Raw genomic sequence first — 25,417 nt, forward strand, 5'->3', positions numbered from 1 at the left:
TTGCAGAGCACTGGGGACTGGAAGTGGTGCCACGTGCTACCATGTATGGAGCCTTTGTTCAGAGTGCCCTGCTGGTGTTGAGTGTCTCTATGAGAGTCTTTTCTCGGCACCGAAGTCTCCCATGTTGATGCCGGGGCACTGCACATCAATGTTGAGGTTCGGCCAAACTCTGCTTCGAGTGAGGATGGAGGGCAGCTTCCATCAGAAGGATTTTTCACCACTGGTCTTTCTTTTTGAGACCTGGGGTGGAATCCCCTACAGATCTTGCAACTGTCCTTCTGATGAAATTCCCCCAGACACTTCAAGCAGGAAGTGTGAGGGTTACTCCTGGGCATATGCTTGTTACAAGCTAAGCAGGGTTTAAACCCTAGGGACCGGTGGTGGGAGAGGGTAGAGAAAAAAGAGGAGGGGGTAACCCCCAGAACAATTCCTTACTGGAATTCTAACTATACTGTGACTAAACTAACTAAAACTACTAATTAATTTAACTATTTACAAAGAACAATTGAGGACTACTAGGGAGAGGGCTTGCTGAAGCAAGAGAAAATGAGTGTTCCAGCTAACTGTCACAGGAGGTAAGAAGAACCGAAGTGGCGGCTGGTTGGCAGGACCCTATATATGGCACCGTGGAGGTGACACTCCAGGGGGCGCCTGAAAAGACCCGACGGGTACCACTAGGGGAAAAACCTTTGGCTTCTGTGCATGTGGCACGCACACACCTCATTGGGATCGACATGAGTAAACACTCGAAGAAGAACCAAACACTGGTCGTGCCATGCTGGGGCTTTGAGAATGAGCCTGGCCTGATCTTGAGCAAGCCTAAAGGAAGACCAGGAGAAAAGCATACAGGAGAGCCAATTGCCAGATGAGGTGGAAAGCGCTGGCAGGGAGCTTGGACTGATGCCCTCTAGAGAGCAGAACAGATGATGTTTCCTGTTGTTCCTTGTAGCGAACAGGTCAATTATTGGAATGTCCCAAGCTGTGAAGATGACCCAGGACATGAGTCTTCAGGGAAAAATGCCTGCTGAGATGGTCTGCAAGATCATTCTGAACCCCCAGCAAGTGAAAACTATCGAAGCAACGTTCTCCTCGACGCAGAACAGTCACAGCCTGATTGCCTCTAATCAGAGCAACCTGCAGCATGCTCCCCTTTGCTTGCTGCACATAATAAAGACAATAGCATCATGATGTAAATATGCACACCAAGTCTCTAATACAGTCTCACAAAGCATGACATGAATTGTAGATGGCCTGAAGCTCCAGCAAGTAGATATGGAGTGAGGCCTCCTACTCCGACCACAGCCTTTTCACTTTTAGGGGCCCCCAGGTGCACCACCCACAAGTCATCAGCATGGCATCAGTAAAAAACAATCTGGTTGGCAAAGACCGGACAAAGGGAACACCTTGGCAAATGTTCTCTGGACACATCCACCACTGCAAGGAGTCTAGCACTGTAAAGGAAGACTGACCTGTCTGTCTAGAGGGTGAAGACTGGGATAGTAAATCACTCTTAGTCACATTTGAAGGGGAGTGAAGGCACAGCCTTGCAAACTGGACCACCTGTGTACAAGTGGAAATATGGCCCAAAGCCTCAGATACATCTGAACGGTCATGGAAGGCTGAGACTGCAGAATGAGGCAAAGACAGAGAACTGTTTGAAAACGGTTGGTCAGCAGAAATGCTTTCAACATCACAGAAACTAACAGAGCCCCAATGAACTTTGTTTTCTGAGTGGGAACAAAGGTTGATTTCCAGGTGTTTATTATGAGACCCAGACAGTCGAGCAAACAGTGTGTGGTGCTGATGTGAGCAAGAACTTCCTCTCTGGATCTGCACCTAAGTAACCAGTCGTCCGCATATGGGAAGATGTGAATTCCCTTCTTCCTGAGATATGCTGTAACAATGACCATGCACTTGGTAAAAACCTGGTGTACAGAAGAGAGGTCAAATGAAAGCACTGTGTAGTGACAGTAGCCTTCCGCCACGATAAACTGAAGAAACTTTCTGTGGTTGGCAAAATTGCCACATGGAAGTAGGCATCCTGAAGGTTCGGAGCACACCACCAGTCGTTCTGAGACTATGCAGGGAGAATAGTCGATAAGAGTGACATAGACCTGATATATTTGTTGAGGCCATGAAGGTCAAGGTCTTACCCCTCCCTTGAATTTGGGTACCAGAAAGTACCGGGAGTAGAAGCCGTGACGCTGGTATTCCAGCTGAACCTCTTCCACCACTCCCAAAGCCAGTAGAGAGCAGACCTGCTCAAGGAGCACTGTTTTGTGAGGGGGACCCTGAAGAGGAATGGGGAGGATGGATGGGGTGGAAGTGTGGAGAGGAACTGGATGGCATAACCTGATCTGAGAGCACTTAGGACTCAGCTGTCAGTGGTGATCGAGCCCCAAGCATTGTGAAAGCAGGCCAGCCTGTCCCGCAAAGGGGGGAAGATGAGGAGGGAGGAGCAACAACAGGAACAGAGCTCTGCACCAAGGAGACCAAATGGGTACTTGGAGAGCACTGAGGGGAGGGCATGTGGACTGGCTGAACTCCAAGCCTGACTACATTCTCCTGTGGAATCTGTCCCACAATACTGGCATGGCCACCCCCAAGGACTGCAGTGTACGAAGGGAAGGATGAGCTGGCCAGCACAGAACTGTGCAGAGATGAAGATGAGGCCCTGGATGTCAACAGGGAGAAGGACCGCCAGTGCCTGGGCCTGTGGCAGGTCAACGGTCACCACCATAGACCTGACCAGTGAGCTCACCTTTAAGCAAGACAAATAGCAGGACCTCTGCAACTGAGGGGTATCCCACGGATTCCATGGAGGCTACAGACATGGATAAGGCACTGGTGGCCAGTAGACGCTGGGCCAGATGCCTCCATCCCAACCACAGGACGTGTGCCAATCTTGGTACCCATAGTGGTCCATCAACGACTCCCAGTGCTGGTCAGGTGATGGAGAACAGGAGGATAATGATCCCAATTCAGATGCAGAGGAGGCTTGAGATCAAGGCAGAGAGAGACCAGAGAGTGCAAGTATCTGGTCCGATTTGTTCATTGCCCAGAACGAGGCAGGAAGTGGCAGTGCCGATGGAAGTGGTACCATCAATACAAAGCATGCCAGTGCTGGAAGCGAGAAGCAGTACTGGAGTGTCTGACAGTACTGATGTTGAGGGTGGTGAAAGGCACCACAGAAGCATTTGCAGTGCTGAATACAGCAGTGCCAAGGAGATTCCTGATACTGACGTCCCCCATACTGAAGCCGGTACCAGCCCTGCTTATATAACCTGTGAGGGGTGAACATTGGGGTGCAATGCAGACAGACCCGAGGGTTCAGCAGCTCATTCAGTCAACAGAGCTATAGATGACAGTCCTGGACCAGAGGAGAGATCGCAACCAAAAGGTGGAGGAAGTCTGTAACTGCCTGGTATGCTGCCGACATAGAAACAGTCAGTACTTGCATCTGCCTCTTTGGTACTGTACTCAATGGATGTCCGGAGGCCAGAACTGGAGTCAACAGTACATGGCTTTTAATCTTTCTGTTTGGTACCAGGGAAGGATTAGAAGTATCTGCTTCATTAGGTGCACCAGCACCAACTCCATGCCAGTCCACATTTTCCTGGGGGAGCAGAAGATTCACCTGGAGAGGTCTTGATTGATCTTATGCAAACTTTTCCTCAGCGCAGTCGACAGGGAATGGCTCATCTGTGTCTCTGAAGAAAAGCCTGCTCTGGAATGTGAAGCTGCAGCACTCTTGGAACCTGAACGTGATCTCTGACCCAATGAAGACCTCGATACTGAAGCAGGCCACATGGCCTGTTCGAGCAGATGCTGCTTCAGGCGAAGGTCGCAAGACACTTGAGTCCATTTCTTAAACCAGAGTTGGGCAAACTACAGCCCGCAGGCCACATCCAGCCCGCGGGACTGTCCTGCCTGGCCCCTCTCCTGCTGTCCCCCCACCGCCATGCCGCTGTGTGGACAGCGCGGCTTGCGCCTGCCCACCTCCCAGTCTTTCCAAGAAGCCTGTCCTGCCACTCTGAGTGGCATGGTAAGGGAGCAGGGGTGGCTGGATAAGGGGCAGGAGGTCCTGGGAGGGGGCACTCAGGGGACCAGGAGTGGGGGGTGGGGGCCAGTTAGGCACAGGGGTCCTGGGAGGGGGCACTCAGGGGACCAGGAGTGGGGGAGGGGAAGGGTTGGATTGGTTGGGGGTCCCAGGGGAGCCTGTCAGAGGGAGGGGGTGTGGATAGGGGTCAGGGCAGTCAAGGGACAGGGAGGGTTGGATGGGTCGGGGGTTCTGAGGGGGGGCAGTCAGGGGGCAGGAAATGGGACAGAATGGATAGGGGGCAGGGGCCAGGCTGTTTGCGGAGGCATAGCCTTCCCTACCCAGCCCTCCATACCGTTTCACAACCCCGATGTGGCCCCTGGGCCAAAAAGTTTGCCCACCCCTGCCTTAAACGATCTGCAGGTCATGCAGCACCAAGGCAGAGGAAGAACCACATGTGGGGATTACCCCCCACACAAAGGATAATGTTTAAACCCCAGCGAGGACAACACCGAGGGAAACAAACTACTACAACGAACGCTACTCTGACACTAATGGCACTACTAACTATATACAAGGGGAAAAACAAAACCAGTTGATATGTTGTGAAGTTAAGATCACGCAGAATTGTGACTCCAGGCACAGGCAGGAAGAAGGAACTGTGAGACGGTTGGGGCAGCACTGCCTCATGTCGCCAGTGGAGGGGCTATGGCCACAAGGCGCAAATGCCAACCTTCTATGGGTGCTGCTAGGCAAATTTCTCTAGCTCTGTTGCGTTGGGCATGCACCCACCTAAGTGGAATACATGTCTACATCTACTCGAAGAACCACCTAAAAAAACCAGGCAGATTAAAAATAACCATCAGTTTTTCTAACCTCCAACATACATCAAATAAAGAAGCAAAAAAAAAAAAGCACAAACCTCTAACTTCACCGGTCTCCTTTAGTGTACAATTTTCTGGTACAACACACACAGAAGCTGAGCTACATACCTTGTAATGAAGTAGTAATAATCTGACAGACTTTATCTATGCACTGCTCTAATTCCAAGTATTCAGAAGCAAGATTAGTTGCCTTCTTTAGTTCCTGGTGGGCAGATTCTTCTTTTGTTAATTGAGTTCCCATTTCTCTCTGTATTAATAAAGAGCAATTTATTTGAAAGCTATGAGACATCTGTAATGCTTAGTGGTTTGCGTTCTGATAGCAAATGTGGTCATGGGTTCAAATGTCACACCAGCGTTCATAGTTTTGCACTTCACTATTGCAATGTATTATGGGGATGTTGGGTTGTTGAAGATGTTATGTTTCAAAATACAATTTTGGCAAGATTTGCAATTTCTGCCAGTCTTAAAATCACCAGCTAGAGCTGTAAGATCCTAGAACATTTTTGACATTCAAGGGATAGATAACACCAATAAATTGGTCAATATTCCATTCCCGATTCAAAGTAAATCCCGGTGCTAATAGTCAAGGCTGTAAGCTATTGCGTACACAGTGAATGTTCTACTAGTATCTAACACGACATTTTGAAATAAATAAAAATGTGTTTGATAAGTTAAATTTATGTAAATCAACGATTTCAGATAGATCAAATAGAAAATAAAATGAATATAATCTTTAATTTATAATTGACAGTGTTTTGTTGGTCTCTGAACCACTTGTATTTCTGCTGTATAATTTCAGAGATGAGACGACCAGAACAACAAGCAGATGTATTCACTGGGCTGTCCAGAGTGACATGGGGTCAGGGGGTGATTTTCAAAGGCACATATAGTAGTTAGGCGCCTATCTGCCCTTCGAAAGTCTCTGCAGGTCTTTTCCTTGAGTTATTACAGTCAATTTAGAACCAAAAAAAAATCTATGAGCAATTCAAATTATACCATCTAATGTATATTATCTTTCATTTGTCAATACTGAATTTCAATCCACAACACAATAATCAAACATCTAAAACTAAGTCCCTCTGGAGATGCTCACTCATTTCTAGCCAGAAATGGCCTCAAAAATTCTGCCAACAAATTCTGCCATCTCTACATCATCCATTTTATCAGATTATTAACAGGCACCCCCAGAACCTTAGGTCACCTCACTTAATTTGGCCATTTTTAAAAGTGACAATTTATTCCTAGTTTTCCTTTGTCATTGAACCAGCTTCTAAGCCATGATAATACTATATTTCTAATCACACAACCGCCTCGTTTCCTTACTAGCTTCTTGTTAGGGACTTTGTCAAGGCTTTTAAAAAGTCAGAATACATTATATCTTGTTCCTCACCATTTTGATGACACATACAAAGAATTCAAGTAGCATGGAGGGTTATTTTAAAAAACTGTAAAGCAGAAGAATGAACCAAATTCTGTTCTAATAAACACAAAAATTATATTTATACAATCATAAGATAGTTAAGATAATTAAGTAAAGAAATGCAAAATGTAAAGTTCTTATAGCAAGATTAACTTGGCCACAATGCATACAGGTACTAATTTTTATCCCTCTTCCTTGCTAAACTTTTAAACAAGAAACCCTTTGAAGTTAACATTTAAACAATGTAATTTTGTGAATGGGTTCCCTTACCTTTTTGTAGTCAGATATTGTATTTTCAAGGCATCTGGCAAAAGCCACTGCATTATTCTTTATTTGATTTTGAATCTACAAAAAGGGAATTTTAATTATTATTTTCCATGCATTATTCAAAGCACTGAGAAAGAAAAATGTGTAAACCTATATCCCAGAGACAGGACAATGAGCACATGTGATTAAGGAGGAAAGTGTTCAGAAGAGAATTACAGCACAAGCAATAGTTGGAAGGTGAATTTTCTATCATAATTCTCAACCATTTCATAAAAAAGTTATCACTTTATAGTGTTCATACTGCATATGCAAAAATTTGAATAAATCTACAGTAGACTTTATTCTAGGTGCAAGTAAGAAGACACTATTCTTTCAACTTTTTCTAAAGGAAGTGACCACTTTAATTGTACCACCACCATCATAACTCTCAGTAGTAGGATTATGGCAATGCCATTTGGCTTCTCTCTGATGCTTCCTGTTATATGCACTGCCCTCCAGTGAAGCTAAGACCCTTATGGTTCCATAGGTCTCTGCTACAAGCAAACACAATAGCATTTACCAGGTTGGCTGTTCAATCCCCACCCTTGGCAAAAAACTAAAAATACAAATTTAATTTGCTGGGAATAGGGAGAATTTGAGTTCCCTGGGAACAGTGCCAGTTGTGGGAGGTCCAGTGTAACATTGGGTCGTGGAGAGGAAGAGGCAGGCAGAGTGAATCCTTATCTCTGGGAGCAGGGCTGGTTGTGAGGGAAAACACAGGCACAATAGCACCAATTAGTGTAAAAATAGATTCAATTATTGTAAGTATTTGCATATTTTGGGCAAAAGGTTTGTTTTCAAGCCCCAGTTATGCCATGGGCTAAACAATTTAACTATCCAATTTCTTATCAATATAGTAGTGCTCCTTCCACAAAGGCTATCACAGAGGTTTCCAAAATGCATCCGTAGCTCCGGGGGTGGTCTGTTGTATAGCACTCATTGCAGCCCTGGAGCCTGTTCCCATGGCCACTGACTCCCTATGGCATAACAGAGGCTTGGCCCCCACTTCATTCCCTCTTTTGGCTTGAGTGTGCACTCAGAAAGAGGATGCAAAGCTGGGAAGAGGATTACAGATGAGTGAAATTTTGAGGAGAAGGGCAGGATAAAGAATGTAGGGCACACGAACACAAAGGGATTGGTTACAGGAACATAGTGAAAAAGAGGAAAGAATAAGGGGGAAAGAAAGGAAGAAAGAACGGAGAGTGTTGTGGATGAGATGTTGGGAGTTGGTCCTAGGTGAGCAAGGGTGGGTTTCTTCACTTCTCAACCTTAGTCTTCATTTTTTATTTCTCCTGCACTGGGAATAGCTCCAACGGCTATTTTTACCATTCTTCTCACGTTTCTCAAGCAACAACGATGAAACTGAAAAGACACTGGTCCAGTTTTACTGCTGTCCAGAGAGTTAAGAATAGCAGCAGTGGAACTAACAAGAGCTAAGAGCTTTCTCTGGTGGCTCAAAGAGCCATTGAGCACTGCTCTGCGTCACATTTGGAAGGTTTACTGCACAAGCATAAGGAATCGTACATTTTGATTAAAATGGAAACTTAAGTTTTGCAGAATTGTATGCTCTAGATGTCCCAAATTTGCCAAAGAAGTTCTCTTACTTTCTACTAGCAAATAGATTATACAAGCTCTGTCGTACTCTGGAAAGACCCATACAAAGTAAACAAAAGACAAGAGAGCTTCAAACACAAATGAAGAGTAGGATTTGCCTTGCACACTATCTGTCCAAGATACAAGTTTTTATTCTCAGAAGAAAAGAGGTAGAAGAAGAATGCAGGTATACCCTGAGGCTGAAAAGAGATATGTACACTATGTGCAGCCTAATACTTTTTAAAATAACTTTTCATCCTTTTAAAACGTTACCTGTAATGCTACCAGACTCACTGTCAACATGAATTACCCACTGTGTAAGTGGCATCTTTCCCAGGGCTACTGTAACTTGCATTCCTGAATTTTCAGACTCTTTTCTGGGTACATATTTTAGGGAAAAAAATTAGCTGCAGAGTCTAGTCTTTGTTTCTGTCTTCCTTTTTATGTAACTCTCCCTACCATGTATCTCCTTAGACTTACCTAACGAATATATATAATAGGGGAATACCAAGACCATGCACCTTATTTTAGAGAAATTTGTTAGGTGGGCTCTCTTCAATTTGCTTTAAAAATAATCTCTGCATGCAAGAAGGGCTTGAACTATTTTAACTGAAGTTACAAAACACTGTTTCTACCATTTCCCAGACAACTGTGTCTATCTTAAATTAAAATCGTCAGCCTATGATTTTCTGCTACAAATCTTAATCAAAAAGCCTTAATTAAAAAAAATAGATACAAACCCCAACTTTTTAACATTGCTCTGAAAAAAGTGTGAATACTGTTACATATGCTTTCATGCAAAACTTTTATTGCCTAATGTATAATTAAAATATCACAGCTGCCACCAGAAAAAAAACTACTACCCCAATTGCTCTAAGTGAATATGAAAATTCTCTTTTATATTATAAAGATTAAACAAACTCAGAGGTCTTATGTAAAGTTAAACAGAACACTGGTGTCACTTCTTTTTACGTTTCAGTGTGTCTGGGGAGGTGGCAGGGTCAACTCATTGAAATGTCAAATATATTTGCTGTATTTATTCTATAACTTAATAAAGCAGCTGCTAAAATGGAAGTACCAATGCTGCTTAGCAACCCAGAAAACTTTTGAAGGTTATTCCTGATTCCAGTTGCTACCATGAAAATGAACAACAACATTCTGGCATTCATGCTTTTAGATGCTTACTTGGAATAAGCCACTATCCTTTTACAGGCCCCAATTCAGCATAGTGCTTAAGTGCATGCCTAACTTTAAACATGTGAGTAGTCTTGGACTATACTAAACTTACTCACATTTATGTACAAGCTTAAAAATGCTGAATGGAGCTAAAATTATAACAGCAGAAAGTAGGAAATACAGTTATCTTACCCCTCTAAAGATGCATAGAGAGAGGATTTTGTAACACTAACAGCAAGTGCAGTAATAGCAGATGTGCTTGCTATTAGTACAATGAAAGGTAGTCAGTTTCAAAAAATAAGTTAAAAATAGTTTCATGCATCATACCAGCCCTTGAGTGTCCCTGCCAATTTTTGAAGTCTTATGATATTTTCCCTTTTTCCACTAAGTTTCTCTCTCCCTCTTGGTGTGTGAAAGATCCCCACAAACAACAAGGGAAGCTGAGTGGATACTCAGGGGATACAGTGAGACTCCATACAATTAGCACTGTCAAATGCACAAAGTAAACTGAAAATACACCGAATACTTCAGTGGAATCCATTTGAGCAAAAGGGACCAACTTTGGAGAACTAATTGAAGGATTAAATCAATATTTTCTCCCCTCCATTATGTCAAGTTAACAGTAATTGAAAATTTTTTCATAATAGTAGGCAAAACATTTTCAGACAAGATTTTGTTAAATTGATATTGTATCTTTAAAAGGGTCCAATTATAGTAACAAAGATACACCTTGCAGAGGTTTTATCTATAACAAATACAGATGCATATACAGTCTATACTACCATATCATATATTATTATTGCATGAACTCCAGGATTTCACAAAGCAAGGTATAAGTTTCCAACCCATATGTGTTACAGCATAAAAGTATTAGCAGCTATCACTAAAAACTGACCCTCAAGCCACAAACTCTCTCTCTCACCTCATTTTGTTGATACTGTTTCAAAAGTTCTTTCTGCATCTCTCTTGTTTTTTTCTGTACAGAATCCAAGAGACTCTTCAGTCCTGAACCTACTCCATCATAAATGGCAAGTATAAAATCTTCCTAAAAAATATTCAATATTTTTAATGTTCAAATAATGGTTTAAAAAACTGACATTTGCATCAATGAATTTGTAACATTTTGTTATATTAGGCAAATTGACCAACACAGACAGACCAACCCTTACGCCCAAATTAGACCTAATGTAGTCAATAGGGCTCTGATAATGCTTTCCCTTTGAGAAATCTGTATCTTCAGCTCTAATTCAGATTTCTGAGAATTCTTTTTTGTTACAGACTTTTACAGTGAGAATATTAGTGGCAAAAAACACACACAGAACAAATTATTTTAATTTCAAACTCTGCATACAGGCTGTCAGCACAGGATTCAACTTTTTTTTTTTTTTTTTTTAAACTTAGCTCTATTGACATGTTTTATCTTTCTCATGGTAAAACAATTTTTAATATTCAGGACTCAGTGTAAACATATAAAACCTGCTATATCACTGCCTTGAGGCCTGGTCTATGCACACATTTTGTATTGGTACATCTATTTGATTAGAGGTAAGGTTTTTACCACAATAGCTCTAGTGATACAACCCTAGTGTGGATAATTATATCAGTATAAAGGTACCTTATACTGGGACAGTTTATTCCTCATCCCATATGGCAATAAGTTATACAAACATAAAGATGCCTTATATCAGTATAATTTCAGCCACGCTAGGGAGGTTGTTCCACTTTAACTATATCAGTATACTTATATGACTTAGGGTTATAAACAGGGTTTCAGGGTTTAAGTCAATGACTTGAGAAACACTCTGTTACATTCCAAAGGTGCTATGTAGGACCAAATTTTATGTTACAGATATTACATTGATGTGACAAAGATACACTGTGTTAGTGTATTAAATGTGCAACTATGAAAATCTGAGTGTAGACATTTTAATTATTTTAAATCTTTCCTTCACACTACTACTCTGAAGAATATACTTTTATAGTATTGAGAAGATACCTTTATTTTGATCCAGTGGAATAGTCACAGTCCATAAAAAATTCTGATATTAATCTTTAAAGGTGTTGTATTCAACTAAATTGTTTTTACCTGTGAAATAGTTGCATCTTCTTTGGTGTCTTCAGAAAGGTGTAGGTCAGATCCTGTAAGTGCTGTCAAATGTCCTACATGTTTTCCTGCTTGTTTCACTATTTGGATTATTTTGTTGTGTGCTTCTGTTACCATTGAGGATATATCTGAACAACAACCCTGAGAAATGAAAATAATAATTTAGTTAGAAAACTTCTGCAATGAAAGTGTAAATGTTTTCAACTGCACATATAAAACAGTGTTTAAACTATCCTGAAGCATTACCAATATCATATCCTTATATTACTAATAAGTGGCTCAGTCACTGTCTCAAATAAAAAGGGAGCCAACCTCGCAACCACATACAGAAAAATTATTACAATTACACTGCAGGATTAAAAACCATGACTGCAAATACATCTTAGACTAGAATAGAAGAAATAATAAATGGGTTTAAAAAACTCATAATCAATAAGTTTATATAAAATGGCACTGAACAGAAAACAACAAGTCTATCAAATTAAAAAATATCTAAAGAGACAGAACCATTTAAAAGAAAATAATAACTACGGAGCATAGTTGTGGAAAGTGCTATATACTTATTCATCCAGCAAAGTATTCATGGAGAAGATGATTAATTAAAATTGCTGTAGGCATCTTTATCATACATCTTACCAAGTCAGCTTGTGATCATATGCATTGTGTGCCAGAGTGTTGTTACAAAGTCTATGGCCAATAATATAATAAGAGTATATACATTACACAGCTCTAGATTATTTTTTCTTTCAATTATTTATATGAAAATATAGGGGATATAATTTACCTGCAATAGTAATTGTAAATAACCTCCCAAGTTTTTTACACCCTGTCTCAATTCTTCATCAATTTTTAGGGAATCAGTGCACTTTTGGAAACTATTAAGCCAATGTTTTGTTAGAACCACAAGTTGTTCAAAGGCAGAGGTAATTCTTATGCTGCAGGACTGAGTAGCACGATCAAGAGAGAAAACTACAAAAAAAAGGAATATTAATCAGAATCTCAGGTCTGCAAATGAAAACAGGAACATTTATACTTATTATGTGTAAGACATGACAGAATAAACAGTGTAGAATATTTTGTTTATGTTAGTAACAATTAAGCTTACAATTCTCTTGACTTTCTTCATCTTGTTGTTCATAGGCATTTGAAATGGCAGTTACTCCAGTATAAATAGTAAACAAATTAGTTAGGAGACTATCTGCTATACTCTTTTCTTCATGATTCTGTCCTAGTAAATCCAAAGCTGAACCAATTAATTCTTTGCAAATTCCAGGTAGAAATGATTCAGAAGAACTTGAACATATGCTGCCGGATTTATTGACTGAACCTGTATTAATAGAAGAGCAACATGAATTAAAAGTTCCTTACAAAAGTAATAGGTCTGTTAGTTTAATTTTGGTTCCTTCTGTTTCTATGATCTAACTTGAAGGATGAAAAGAATTAGGAAAAATAAATTAGACATACTTCTGATGAGAAAAGTTAATACACATAAAAGTTTCTATTAGTTAAATGAAAAAAGCACAAAAAGAAAATAAGCATATTTTAAAGTGACATAGATAGTAATATACACCATCACAAAACTATTCTTTCCAATTGCACTTATCAGTAGCTATGATAAAATAAAAACACAGCTGATCTAAAATGAGCAATAAATATAAGTATAAATATTTGGGAGACTCAAGTAACTTCTTATATCTGAAAAACATGTTTTAAAATTTTAATTTATGAAATTTGTAACCAACAAACCAGAGACAATATCAGAGAAGTTGAGTAACTAGCAACATCTCAAGCAAAGAATTACTCAGTGACTGTATTGGAATTAATAGTCTCTGGTACAGCCAACACTAGGCGCCGGGTGACAGCATAATCCTAGTTAACCTTCAATGGCTAAGTGTAGCAAGTTTCAAGCCAAAACCCTCAGCATGATCGGCAGGAGCCTTGTTCAAGAGGGTTTTACCCTCAAGAAGGACGACACCGATTTAGGCAAAGAAATGTTGTAAAGTCTACAAGCAGGCACAGGAACACCAACAACAAATATGAATATTTTACTTGTAAAATGTCGTGCTCCTCATTTTCTTTACAATAAATTCTCAAATTATTACACAGGCATAAATTACTATTAATAATAATAAGCTATACGTTTCCAGCTTCTCAGTATGAAATAAAAAAGGTAATTGCCATACAAAAGAAAAACCACCTGATAAGTGTGACATATGTAGATCCTGGATTGGCTGCAATTTTATGTCAGACAAACATCCAGAAATTCTCCTGTTCTTCATGAGACTTCTGCTCCTAGAATATGAGGGCATGGCGGGGAAACACAAGAGAGACAGGTCTTTATTTATATTTATTCCAGAAGGTCAGTGGAAAATTGAAGACATTTGCCCTCAGAAAGATTAGTGAGAATCCCACTTATTTTTCAGTGACTGGATCAAAACAGCACAGACCATAGGTGTACCAGTCATCACTGTCCCCTTACATATGAGCCCCGAAATAAAGATCAGGGGAGATCCTCAGGTAATGTAAAGTGTCATACTTCCATTTGAGTCAATGGAATTATGACAATTTACATGAGCTGACGATCTGCCCCTACTCTTCAACTAGAACTCCTGTGTGACTCACTCTTATAACACTGGACCCTCTTCAATTTGATTATATAAGCAGGAACGATGACCAATTAATATAACAGAATTTACCCTCCTCAAGTATCTGCTTCCTCCAAGTTCAGTTCCTTCCAACATGAATGAACAATGCATTCTCCCAGTGGTTCTCAACCAGGTTTCAGGGGGTCCGTCAAGCAGGACCAGTGTTAGACTCACAGGGGGCCAGGGCAGAAAGCCTAAGCCCTGCCATGCAGGGATGAAGCCTGGGGTCTGAGCCCCACCACCCGGGGCCGAAGCAGAAGCCTGAGCAACTTAGCTTCACAGGGCTATCTGTGGTGTGGACCCCCGGACAATTGCCCTGCTTGCTACTCCTTAATGCTGGCCCTGGCTTTTATATGCAGAAAACAAGTTGTCGTGGCACAGGTGGGCCACTGAGTTTTTAATCACATTGGGGGGGCGGGCCTCAGAAAGAAAAAGGTTGAGACCACGTGCATTAGCCTACACATCACCCTATCTACAAGTCTCACCCTCAATCCTAGAATCCTCTGAGAGGGTGGGCTGTCTTGACTCAGCCACAGAAAATGGGAATATAAATTCTCTTTCTGTGCCTGAACAGCACAGACCTTAGGTTCAGAACAGTGGTACCTCAGCAGACATCCAGGGAAGAGACTAGACTAACCACTGAGATCTTTTCTTCAGTAAAAAAATCACCCCCCCAAAACCAAATATTAACTAACACATGGTATCTACCATGAGGTAAAATCCTAGTGCCAACAAGGGAGTTGTAATTTTCACAACCGTTTGCTAGGCAATATAAACCACAGGCTACCTCCTAGCTAACACGCCGCAAAAAACCTTCCACCTTCTATTTCCTACAGTGGGCATACCCTGAAAAGATATAGGACCATAGTGGCATGGACACAAACGGGATGCCATGTTCTTCTACTTATCCCTCTACCAGACAGCTTCCTAAGGGAGGGCAACTCTAAGCACCATGCTCATTTGGTCCGAGTCCCTCCTGACTAGGTAAAAACTCCCACCTACGTAGACATTCTGCTTAGCAGATGCATCAGACTTATTGATAGCAGATTTCCTTACATTCTCTTAAAACAGTAGTATGCCCTCCCTTAGCTATGTGAGGTTCCCGGTGCTATCCAGACAGATCAAATATACTACCACCATAGTGTTATCAGAGTTTATGAGGAAACACCTGCATATCTTGAAGGTGGTCAGTTTAGCTGACCTTAGATTGGGGTAAATTCAATTAAGTAAACTTGAGATATAGACAGTACCTGAAAATCTCAAGCTAAGGGGATTTGCAACAGAACAAAGCCCAGTAGCCATACCTGATGAATAGCTGTCAGACTCAAAGCTCTTCCTCTGGAGGAGCCGCTGACTGAGATGGAAATTCTTGAACAGAAACTAGACAAAGTGATGCTCAATTTATCTATTTCAATAACTTGTAAGGCCCCCATTACTTTACTATCTAAGCATCTAACAGTCTTTAATGTATTTCTCTTCTCAACACTTCTGTGAGGTATGGTAGTACTATTAGCCATATATTACAGATGGGGAACTGAGGCAGAGACTGTGACCCGCCCAAGGTCACACACGAAGATTGTGGCAGAGCAGAGATTCAACCCAGGTCTCCCCAGTACTAGGCTAGTGCCCTAATCCCTGGACTATCCTTCCTTTCTAAAACCTGGAGAAAACAAAGGACTGCTTCCTCCCTGGTTCATAGGGTTTATGAACATGAAACCTGGGCCTGCCCCTTTAGAGAAAAGGCTGATTTTTGGACCCTGTCAGAAGAAAATAACTTCATACAGTCAGCCACCCACCCTTTTTAAGGGAATAAGTGACAATAGCTTTGCTTTTCTCGGTGTCTATTTGCTGGTTGAACAATCTAACACCACGTGTCAGGGGTGGCATCCAAGGACACACAATGCTTTTTCAAAAACAGAAACTGCTAATTACCCAAATCCACACATTTTAAAATGAACTCTTACTCGCTCTCCACGCTAGGGTGACCAGATGTCCTGATTTTATAGGGACTGTCCCGATTTTTGGGTCTTTTTCTTATATAGCAGGGGCAGGCAAACCTTTTGGCTTGAGGGCCACACTGGGTTTCCAAAATTGTATGGAGGGCCGGTTAGGGGAGGCTAAAAGAAAAGGAGTACTTGTGGCACCTTAGAGACTAACCAATTTATTTGAGCATGAGCTTTCATGAGCTACAGCTCACTTCATCGGATGCATACCGTGGAAACTGCAGCAGACTTTATATACACACAGAGAATATGAAACAATACCTCCTCCCACCCCACTGTCCTGCTGGTAATAGCTTATCTAAAGTGATCATCAAGTTGGGCCATTTCCAGCACAAATCCAGGTTTTCTCGCCCTCCACCCCGCCACACAAATTCACTCTCCTGCTGGTGATAGGCTGTGTCTCCCCAAACAGACAGGCGTGGCCTGGCCCTGCCTCCTATCCAACCCTCCAGCTTCTCGCCCCCGACAGCTTCCCGGGGACTCCTGCCCCATCCAACTCCGTCTCCTGACGGCTCCCCGTGGACTTCTGCCCCATCCACCCAACCCACTCCCTGCAGCCCCATCCAACCCCCTGGTCTCATTCCTGACTTGCCCCCTGGGACCCTTGCCCCATCCAACCCCCCCGTTCCCCGCTCTGATCACCCTGCCCCCTAGCCACACTCCCGCCCCCTGACCACCACCCCCAACTCCCCTGCCCTCTATCCAACCCCCACCCGTCCCATACTGCGCCACCAGAGCATGGAGTCAGGCCGCAGCTCTGCAACTGCGCTGCCCGGCCACCCAGAGTGTTGCGCCAGTGGCATGCGGAGACTGCGGGGGAGGGGGAACAGCAAGGGAGGGGCCAGGGACTAGCCTCCTGGGCCAAGAGCTCAGGGGCCGGGCCGGAGGGTCCCACGGGCTGGATGTGGCCCACGGGCTGTAGTTTACCCACCTCTGTTATACAGGCTCCTATTGCCCCTCACCCCATCCCGATTTTTCACATTTGCTGTCTGTTCACCCTACTACATTCCATGAGGTTCAGTATTTTCTTTTTGCCCTGCTATAATCAACATCACAAACTCCTACAAAGCATATTAAATTCAATTTCCTTCACAATTAATGATGTCACCAAGGGTTACAGAAGAAACAAAGAACCTTGAACTCAGGTGTTGACAGTTCAAAAGCTTTTTCTTTCAATTCACTTTTATACAGGACATTGTTTAAATTAGGCAGATTAAATACACAACTGAGACTCTGACAGTGCACAGAAATAGAATTCCAATTACTGCCCAGCAAGCAACAGACCAGGAAAGCTGTTGCCATTCCAACATTATTCTATTGTTAAACTAATATTTAGACTAGAAATAAAGAAACTGCCTGTCAGATTCCTTTTAAAGAACTTTTATTTAACCCCAGGGTAGAATTTACTTTGGGCTGTCAACAACGCATATAAAGATTTACAATCAGCTGAACCAAACTGCTTTACTGCAGAATAACAGTATCATATCTGTGCCCCGTAGCAAAGCCATAATTAAGGATCTGTCAGCATTTCCATTATAAGCTACTATTTGCAGGAGTTTGCAATTCAGCCGTAAACACTGTTACAAGGCTAAAACTTCATGTACAAGGTCTTGGCTCAGCTGCAATTTACTTTTTTAAGTATGATGCTTTTAAATTATAGAAGTGTAAATAAAACCTTCCGAACCAGACACTATTTTGTATTGCTGATACCTACAAACATTTGAAAAAAAATCTGTTTTAGATCCTAATACATTTTTGGTATTTTTTCCCTAACACTCCCCCACCCCAACAGCTTCAAGATTTCGAATAGGGCTGTCAAGCAATTAAAAAAATTAATTGTGATTAATCGCACTGTTAAACAATATAATGATTTATTTAATATTTTTGATGTTTTCTACATTTTCAAATATATTGATTTCAATTACAACACAATACAAAGTGTAGTGTTCATTTTTTATTACAAATATTTGCACTTTAAAAAACAAAAGAAACAGTATTTTTCAATTCACCTACTCCAAGTACTGTAGTGCAATCTCTTTATCATGAAAAGAGAACTTACAAATGTAGAATTAAGTACAATAAAAATCTGCATTCAAAAATAAAACTATGTAAAACTTTAGTGCCTACAAGTCCACTCAGTCCTACTTCTTGTTCAGCCAACCGCTAAGAGAAACAAGTTTGTTTACATTTACAGGAGATAATGCTGCCCGCTTCTTAATTACAATGTTACCTGAAAGTGGGAACAGGCATTCGCATGACACTGTTGTAGCCAGCATTGCAAGATATTTACATGCCCGATGCGCTTAAGATTCATATGTCCCTTCATGCTTCAACCACATATGTCCATGCTGATGACAGGTTCTGCTCGATAACAATCCAAAGCAGCGCAGACCGACACATGTTCATTTTCATCATCTGAGTCAGATGCCCCCAGCAGAAGGTTGATTTTCTTTTATGATGGTTTGGGTTCTGTAGTTTCCGCATAAGAGTGTTGCTCTTTTAAGACTTCTGAAAGCATGTTCCACGCCTCATCCCTCAGATTTTGGAAGACATTTCAGATTCTTAAATCTTGGGTCAAATGCTGTAACTATCTTTAGAAATTTCACATTGGTATCTTCTTTGCATTTTGTCGAATTTGCAGTGAAAGTGGTCTTAAAACTAACAAAATTTGCTGGGTCATCATTCGAGACTGCTAGAACATGAAATATATGGCAGAATACGGGTAAAACAGAGCAGGAGACCTACAATTCTCCCCCAAGGAGTTCAGTCACTAATTTAATTAACGCATTTTTTTTTTTTAAATGAGCGTCATCAGCATGGAAGCATGTCCTCTGGAACGATGGCCGAAGCATGAAGAGGCACATGAATCTTTAGTGCATGTGGAATGTAAATATCTTGCGACGCCAGCTACAACAGTGCCATGCGAATGCCTGTTCTCACTTTCAGGTGACATTGTAATTAAGAAGTGGGCAGCGTTATCTCCCTTAAACGTAAACAAATTTGTTTCTCTTAGTGACTGGCTGAACAAGAAGCAGGACTGAACAGACTTGTAGGATCTAAAGTTTTACATTGTTATGTTTGAGAGCAGTTAGGTAACAAAAACCCCCTACTTTAGCAAATTGCACTTTCATGATAAAGAGATTGCACTACAGTATTTGTATGAGGTGAACTGAAAAATACTGTCTTCTTTTTACAGTGCAAATATTTGTAATAAAAATAATAAAAGTGAGCACTGTACACTTTGTATTCTGTGTTGTAAATGAAATCGATATATTTGAAAAAGAAAAACATCCAAAATATTTAATAAATTTCAATTTAACAGTGCGATTAATTTTTTTAATAGTGATTTTTTTGAGTTAATCATGTGTGTTAACTGCGATTAATCGACAGCCCTAATTTAGGATTATAAAGTAACTGCTATGAATGAAAGATAACTATTCTCTTTAGATAATTACTCTCTTTAGTTAAATTTACTGCTTACTTGATGATAGTCCACAATGTTGGATATTATAGCTTTACAATGCACACTGAAAAAGCCATAAAAACTATACTGTACCTATATACACTAAATCTGCCTTTAAAGTCACCCTTTTTTTTTTTTTTTTTATAGTTCTCCCCATGATGTATGAATGTGGCCTGAGGTGGGTGGGTGGGGGGGGGGATTTTTTTTTTTTTTTTTTTTGAAGTTCAGGTACAAATTCATGTCCACACAACCGTAACTCTGCCCTTCAGAGCTGGCAATAGCCACGGGGAATTATCTGCATGTAACTCCAGCTTTATTCACTGTATTAGGTATAACTGTACTGAATGGTGGAGGAAGCTGTAGTAGCTTAGAAGAGCTGTGATTGTGATACAAGGTAACCTGGGAGACTGTGGCCCTCTGGGGGTGGTGTGAGCCTGGGTGTGTAATCACATGAAAGAGGTGCAAGGAAGGGGGAAAAAAAAAGTTGCCTTTGTCCCTTGACAGACCCAGTATGCCTCATTGCATCACTGCGCTGTGTAGACTATGTCACTAGCAGGGCCTGGGGGCTTGCCATGGGGATTGTCAGCAGTTAGGTGGGCAAAGAACATGGTCTGTGATTTTAAGGAAGGGTAAGTGAAAGGATAATGTTTGACGATCTAGTGTGCCTACGGTGAAGAAGTTGTGAAAGGGTTTGAAGGAGTTGTAAAATTTAGTATATGTGGAGTTCTCTCTGTGGAATAAGAAAAGCATGAAAGTGTAGGGAGCTCCTGTGCAATACATAGCAAAGGCAAGTGAGAATATCTGTCATGGGCTTATTGGGGCTGACTTAAGACTGCACTGGCATTTACTGTAACTCTGTATTTCCTGGTTTTCACTAGTTTGAGCTTTGCTCAACTCGATGTTCTGGAAGGGTGTCAGCTATCACCAGGCAACCTTAACTCTGCATTAAAGTACAAGGGTTTTTTTGGACATTTAATAGATATACTGGCAAACCACTGTTAGTATAGCCACTGTCAAGTCCATGTGACTGGGTCCTCTGACCATTTGTCTAGAGGATTTTTTTTTTTTTTTTTTAAATCTCAGGAATTAAATTGATTGCTAGTTTATAAAGGTAAGTCGAGACACTCTCCAAACTATCTTAAGTTAATTGACAACCAATTAGGTACAAACTTTACGGCAGACAAGCCTTAAAATAGACCTCCAGCAAAAGTACTGTAAAAAATTCAACATTCTTGATATCTCCAAGGGAAAACATAAGGAAAAAAAGGTATTAGAAAAACCCACACCTTTCAGGCCTCCTAGGTATATCATAAAGTAACAAGATGGGGAATATATATTTTTTTTAAAAAGGTCACTTAAGAAAAGATACAAAAAAATCACTGCTAAGTGCATCACATTCACAACAGGAAAGTCATTAATATGCATGAAGAGCATACTTCAGCCATTCCAAAAATACATGAAATTATATTTATTTTATCACTATTGGCATAATGTGTACAAAAGAGCCTCAGAGCTTTCTAAGGTATTATATTAGTACAATTCCACCCTCCTTGCCAATACGCAAGTTGAATGCCGAATAATTTTTAACGTGTCAGCACTGTAATAAGGCAAATAAAATAAATGTAAATTTATTGAGACATTTAATTATACCAATCAACAAGTTTCTGAAAATGTAATTTTTAATATAAAAAATTAGAATAATAAATTATTTACCTCCTTCTGGAAAAGGAAGAAATGGATGTAGTTGTAAGGTCAGGTTCCCACTCATCAGCAGGATCATAAAATACATCAGCTTTGTTACTACCATTACTCTGAAAGGAGAAGAAAATCCAGTTCTTTTAGCTATGTTAAAAAGAGGAATGGTGTAATAAAAGCTTACAATTTATTTGTAAAGAAAATAGGCTGGTCTTTAACATTAGCATTTGCCTTTGAAATAAATGTTTGTTGGCTTGCTTGTTAAGGTTATGTCTACATTAGACCTCTGTGTCTCAAGTTAACTGATCAAAATTAACTTGAAGTACTTAATATATTTGTAACTGCTAATGCAGAAACATCTCCACAGACTTGTTGCAGGCTACAAACTTTTATTGAGTGTCCACACTAGCCTTTACAAACGAGATAAAAGTTTAGGGAAGACAATGTCCAGCCTCCTGGATTTGGGGAAGCCAAGGACAAAACTACTTTACAGCTCACTCCCTAAAGCAGAACAATAAAGACTCAATGCATTTAGATTTCACTAAAGTTTCTTGCATTGTAACAACATTTAGAATTACATAACAATTCTAGCCATATTTTTCCATATGTAATGGCAAAACTAGAGGTTAGGTGCTAAGACCAAAGCAGTTCCTAACAGTAAATATACCTAAATGCACTTTTTTTATTTGATATACATACATAGAAACAGAATTTCCCCCAACTCCCTCCCCACACCTCCGTTTACAAAATTTGAACCAGATAATACTGAAAGAAGAATTCTGGAGCTTTCTTTTTAAATTTCTGATTTCAGATACCCACATTTGTCTGAAGAAATTATTCTTTCAGATGAAAGGGTTTCATGTTTCACCATTTGAGGGGCAATTTTCTTTTAAAGGTTTGATAAATATTACAGAATAACATTTTCCAAACATGAAAAGCCAGTATTTTTTCCATTGAGAAAATTTTTTCAAATGGTATTTTTGGGGCTCCAGGGGCTCAAACTGTCTTTTCAAATTCCAAGCTTGAGTTAGGCCTGTTCTACACTACAAAAAGTTAGGTCGCTGTGTCAACCTGGTTGTACACTTAAAATGTCTGCCACTGATGTGTGTGCCCCATTACACTGACATAGAAACACCAGCTCCCTGAGCAGCATTGCGCTATGGTCAACGTGTAGAAAGCGACACAGCTCAAGTGAAGACATGAGTTACCCATGTCGACCCGAAAAGTCCGCCAGCAGCTGCCCCACAATGCCTAACGCTGACTGCTCTGGTCACAATTGTTAACTCCAGGGGTCATGCATATCAGAAGTCCCTCCATGTTTAAAACCCCTCATGTATTTTGAAATGGCTTTTCCTAGTTGTCCAGCTGGGTGAGCACAACTCTATCTGCTCTCCCTTGCTGTATGCAACTTCCCAGCTGACTATGTCAGCTACACACTTCAGATGCACTCCTGCCTGGAGTAGACAGGAGCTATTGGATCTCCTGGGGCTGCGGGGAAAAGGACTGTGCAGGCACAGCTCTGAACCAGCTGTAGAAGTGTCCACATCTATGAACAAAAAGAACAGGAGTACTTGTGGCTACTGCCGTTTGAACTGCTTATGTGCCGGGGCTGACATGTAGAGACACAGGATTTTCAGGGTGGTGCGGAAGTCCTTGTGGCCATGCAACTTGCTGTCTGTTTGCTCTGCAAATAGGGCCCCCCGTCGAAGGGCAGGTCTTGCAATGACTGCTGGGCCTCAGTGGACAACCCAGAGAGGAGCAACCAAGAGACTCGCCGCATGGAGATAGCAGAAGCCCTGGTGCAGGCAGCAGCATCTGATGTTGCCTGGAGGGCCGCCTCAGCCACAGTCGTGCCCTCATAGAGGATCACTCGGAACTCCTTCTTAGAAGCCATGGGGAACGACCCTTCGAACTTGGCCATTGCTTGCCAAATACTGAAGTCATATCGGTCAAGGAGGGCTTGGTGGTTGGCTACTCTCACCTGAAGGCTGGAAGACTAAAACTTTATGTCCGAAAAGATCCAGCCTCCTCAAGTCTTTATTTTTGGGGGTGGCCCCGGGTTGTCCCTGCCTCTCCTTGTGGTAAACCACCTCGATCACAAGGGAATTGGGGGCTGGGTGGGAGTATAGGTATTCGTGCCCTTGTCTTGGCATGAAGTACTTAGGTTTGGCCCTTTTAGAGATAGAGGCCAGGGAAGAGGGGGTCTGCCACAGGGCATTACTGATTTTGGAGACCCCTTCATGAAGGGATAGGGCCACCCTGGTGGGAGCAGAGGAACAGAGGACGTCAAAACAGAGAGTCCGAGGGCTCTTCCAATTCCTCTGCCTGAAGCCCAAGGTTAGAAGCGACCCTCTTCAAAAGTTCCTGGTGCGCTTTGGTGTCATCCTGAGGAACTGGGTGAGGGGGGGCCCCCATGATAGCCTCATCTGGCAAGGATGCCAGTGCTGCAGGAATCTCCATGCCCATTGGTGGTCCAGCAGCTTGCTCTCCTGGACACGCAGGGTCTTACCCCCTGAAGCCTCGAGCATCGGAGGGGGATGGGATACTGAGGCTGCTAGCCTCTCCGAGGCTCTCAACACCAATTGGGCATCCTGGGAAGGTTGAGTGAACCCCCAGGGTGCTGGCCACTGCGCTTGGTTTTGGTGCTGATAATATACTGCCGACCACTGGGGCAGGTTTTGGTGCTGATAATATAGTCAGCACTGCCACTACTGGGGCTTGTCCCGCGGTCAGGGAACCTCGCTCTGAGCCAGAGCTACCAGCGGAGCAGTCGGTACCAGGCGACCAGGATTGGGCGGAGTGGTGGCTCTTGTCCGACCGGTGCCTGTTGCTGCATCCCGAAGCCAACCTGTCCAAGCGACATTGTCTTGGTCTGGGTCTTGGGGACTGATGGTGTTCAGAGTATCTGCGTCGGATACCCAGAAATCCATGCCTCATGCTACTCGACTGGTACCGGGAAACCAAACAGGACCGTGAGCTACTATGGGCCGGTTGCCAGGAGGACCGTCCTCAGTAGGGCAATATCCTTCTTGGAGACGGGTCATGACGGCCCTGCAATTCACAGTCTCTGGTGTCTGATCAGCCCCGGGATCATTACCGGGCACTTGGAGACAATTGGGGTTGGTCCTAGAGTTCCTGCTGGGTGGTGTGTGCCCCAGAGAGTCTGCATCAATCCACGGGCGAGGTACACCTTGAGTCCCTTGATTAGTGCCCCCATGCAGGGACCGAAGAGGGCTCAGCTGAGCCTGCCTCTCTAGTCCTGAGGTGTGACTGCTTCGGGCAGGTGAGCAATGGTGAGATGTCCCTCTCTATGGGGAATGGTGCCGCTGAGGCAGGGACACGTGTATGGATCCCAACGCGGGTTTTCCCCGAGACTGGGATACCGCTGGAGCTGGTGAGCGTGACACTGAGGATCAGGACCTCCTGAGCTGCTTGAAGGCCTTTGGGCGTGAACAGCACCTGAAGCTGGCTGCAGCCTGCACGGCTATCTGGGGTAGGCTGCACCGCTCTACCTGAGCTGGGACCCGAGTTCCCAACAGGGGCTTTGAGCTACCTGGCACAGGTCGTGGCTCTCCCCCAGCCCTCTCCTTTCCCTTATGGGACGTAGGAGATCTTCCGCTCACAATCTTTTTCGGTTTCTTCACTGGAGCAGTGGAGGGGGACCGGTGCTGGCTCCTGGATGGCACCAGCAGAGCACTGCGCACAGAGGCCGCACTGCTCCGGTGCCAGAGTGAGTCCTGACTCCATCAGGAACACTTTCAGACAGATATCGCGCTCCTTCTTCGTCCTAGGTTTGAAGGACTTGCAGATACGGCTCTTGTCACTTTTGTGCCCTTCACCTAAGCACCTTAGGCAGCTGGTATGTGGATCACTGATGGGCATAGGCCATTTACAGCGTTCGCAGGGCTTAAAGCCTGGGGACTGGGGCAATCCCCGTCCCCTGGCCAAGTCCCATTCAGGACTATCAAAGAGTTGGGAAATACTACTAAGGATAACTAAGAACTACTAACTAAATACACAACATTACAGGTTTTCAAAGTTTGCAAGAACTAAGAACGAAACAATGCTAGCCGAAGCAGAAGTTCCAGC

General features: G+C 42.4%; 1 protein-coding gene across 2 annotated transcripts in view; it reads right to left on the bottom strand.

Annotated features, from left to right (window-relative positions):
- KIF14 (kinesin family member 14) overlaps positions 1-25,417 on the bottom strand; it is a 106,986-nt gene that overhangs the window by 48,242 nt on the left and 33,327 nt on the right. For both annotated transcript variants that reach the window (XM_073356780.1, XM_073356779.1), the window contains exons 21-28: positions 21,347-21,444; positions 13,720-13,814; positions 12,628-12,849; positions 12,307-12,491; positions 11,505-11,663; positions 10,341-10,463; positions 6,614-6,688; positions 5,032-5,170 (exon numbers count right to left, since the gene is read on the bottom strand). In XM_073356780.1, coding sequence (XP_073212881.1) covers positions 5,032-5,170; positions 6,614-6,688; positions 10,341-10,463; positions 11,505-11,663; positions 12,307-12,491; positions 12,628-12,849; positions 13,720-13,814; positions 21,347-21,444 — 1,096 coding nt within the window. The remainder of the gene's footprint in view (positions 1-5,031; positions 5,171-6,613; positions 6,689-10,340; positions 10,464-11,504; positions 11,664-12,306; positions 12,492-12,627; positions 12,850-13,719; positions 13,815-21,346; positions 21,445-25,417) is intronic.

This window comes from Lepidochelys kempii, chromosome 8, assembly GCF_965140265.1.
Source record: "Lepidochelys kempii isolate rLepKem1 chromosome 8, rLepKem1.hap2, whole genome shotgun sequence".
Lineage (NCBI taxonomy): Eukaryota > Metazoa > Chordata > Testudines > Cheloniidae > Lepidochelys > Lepidochelys kempii.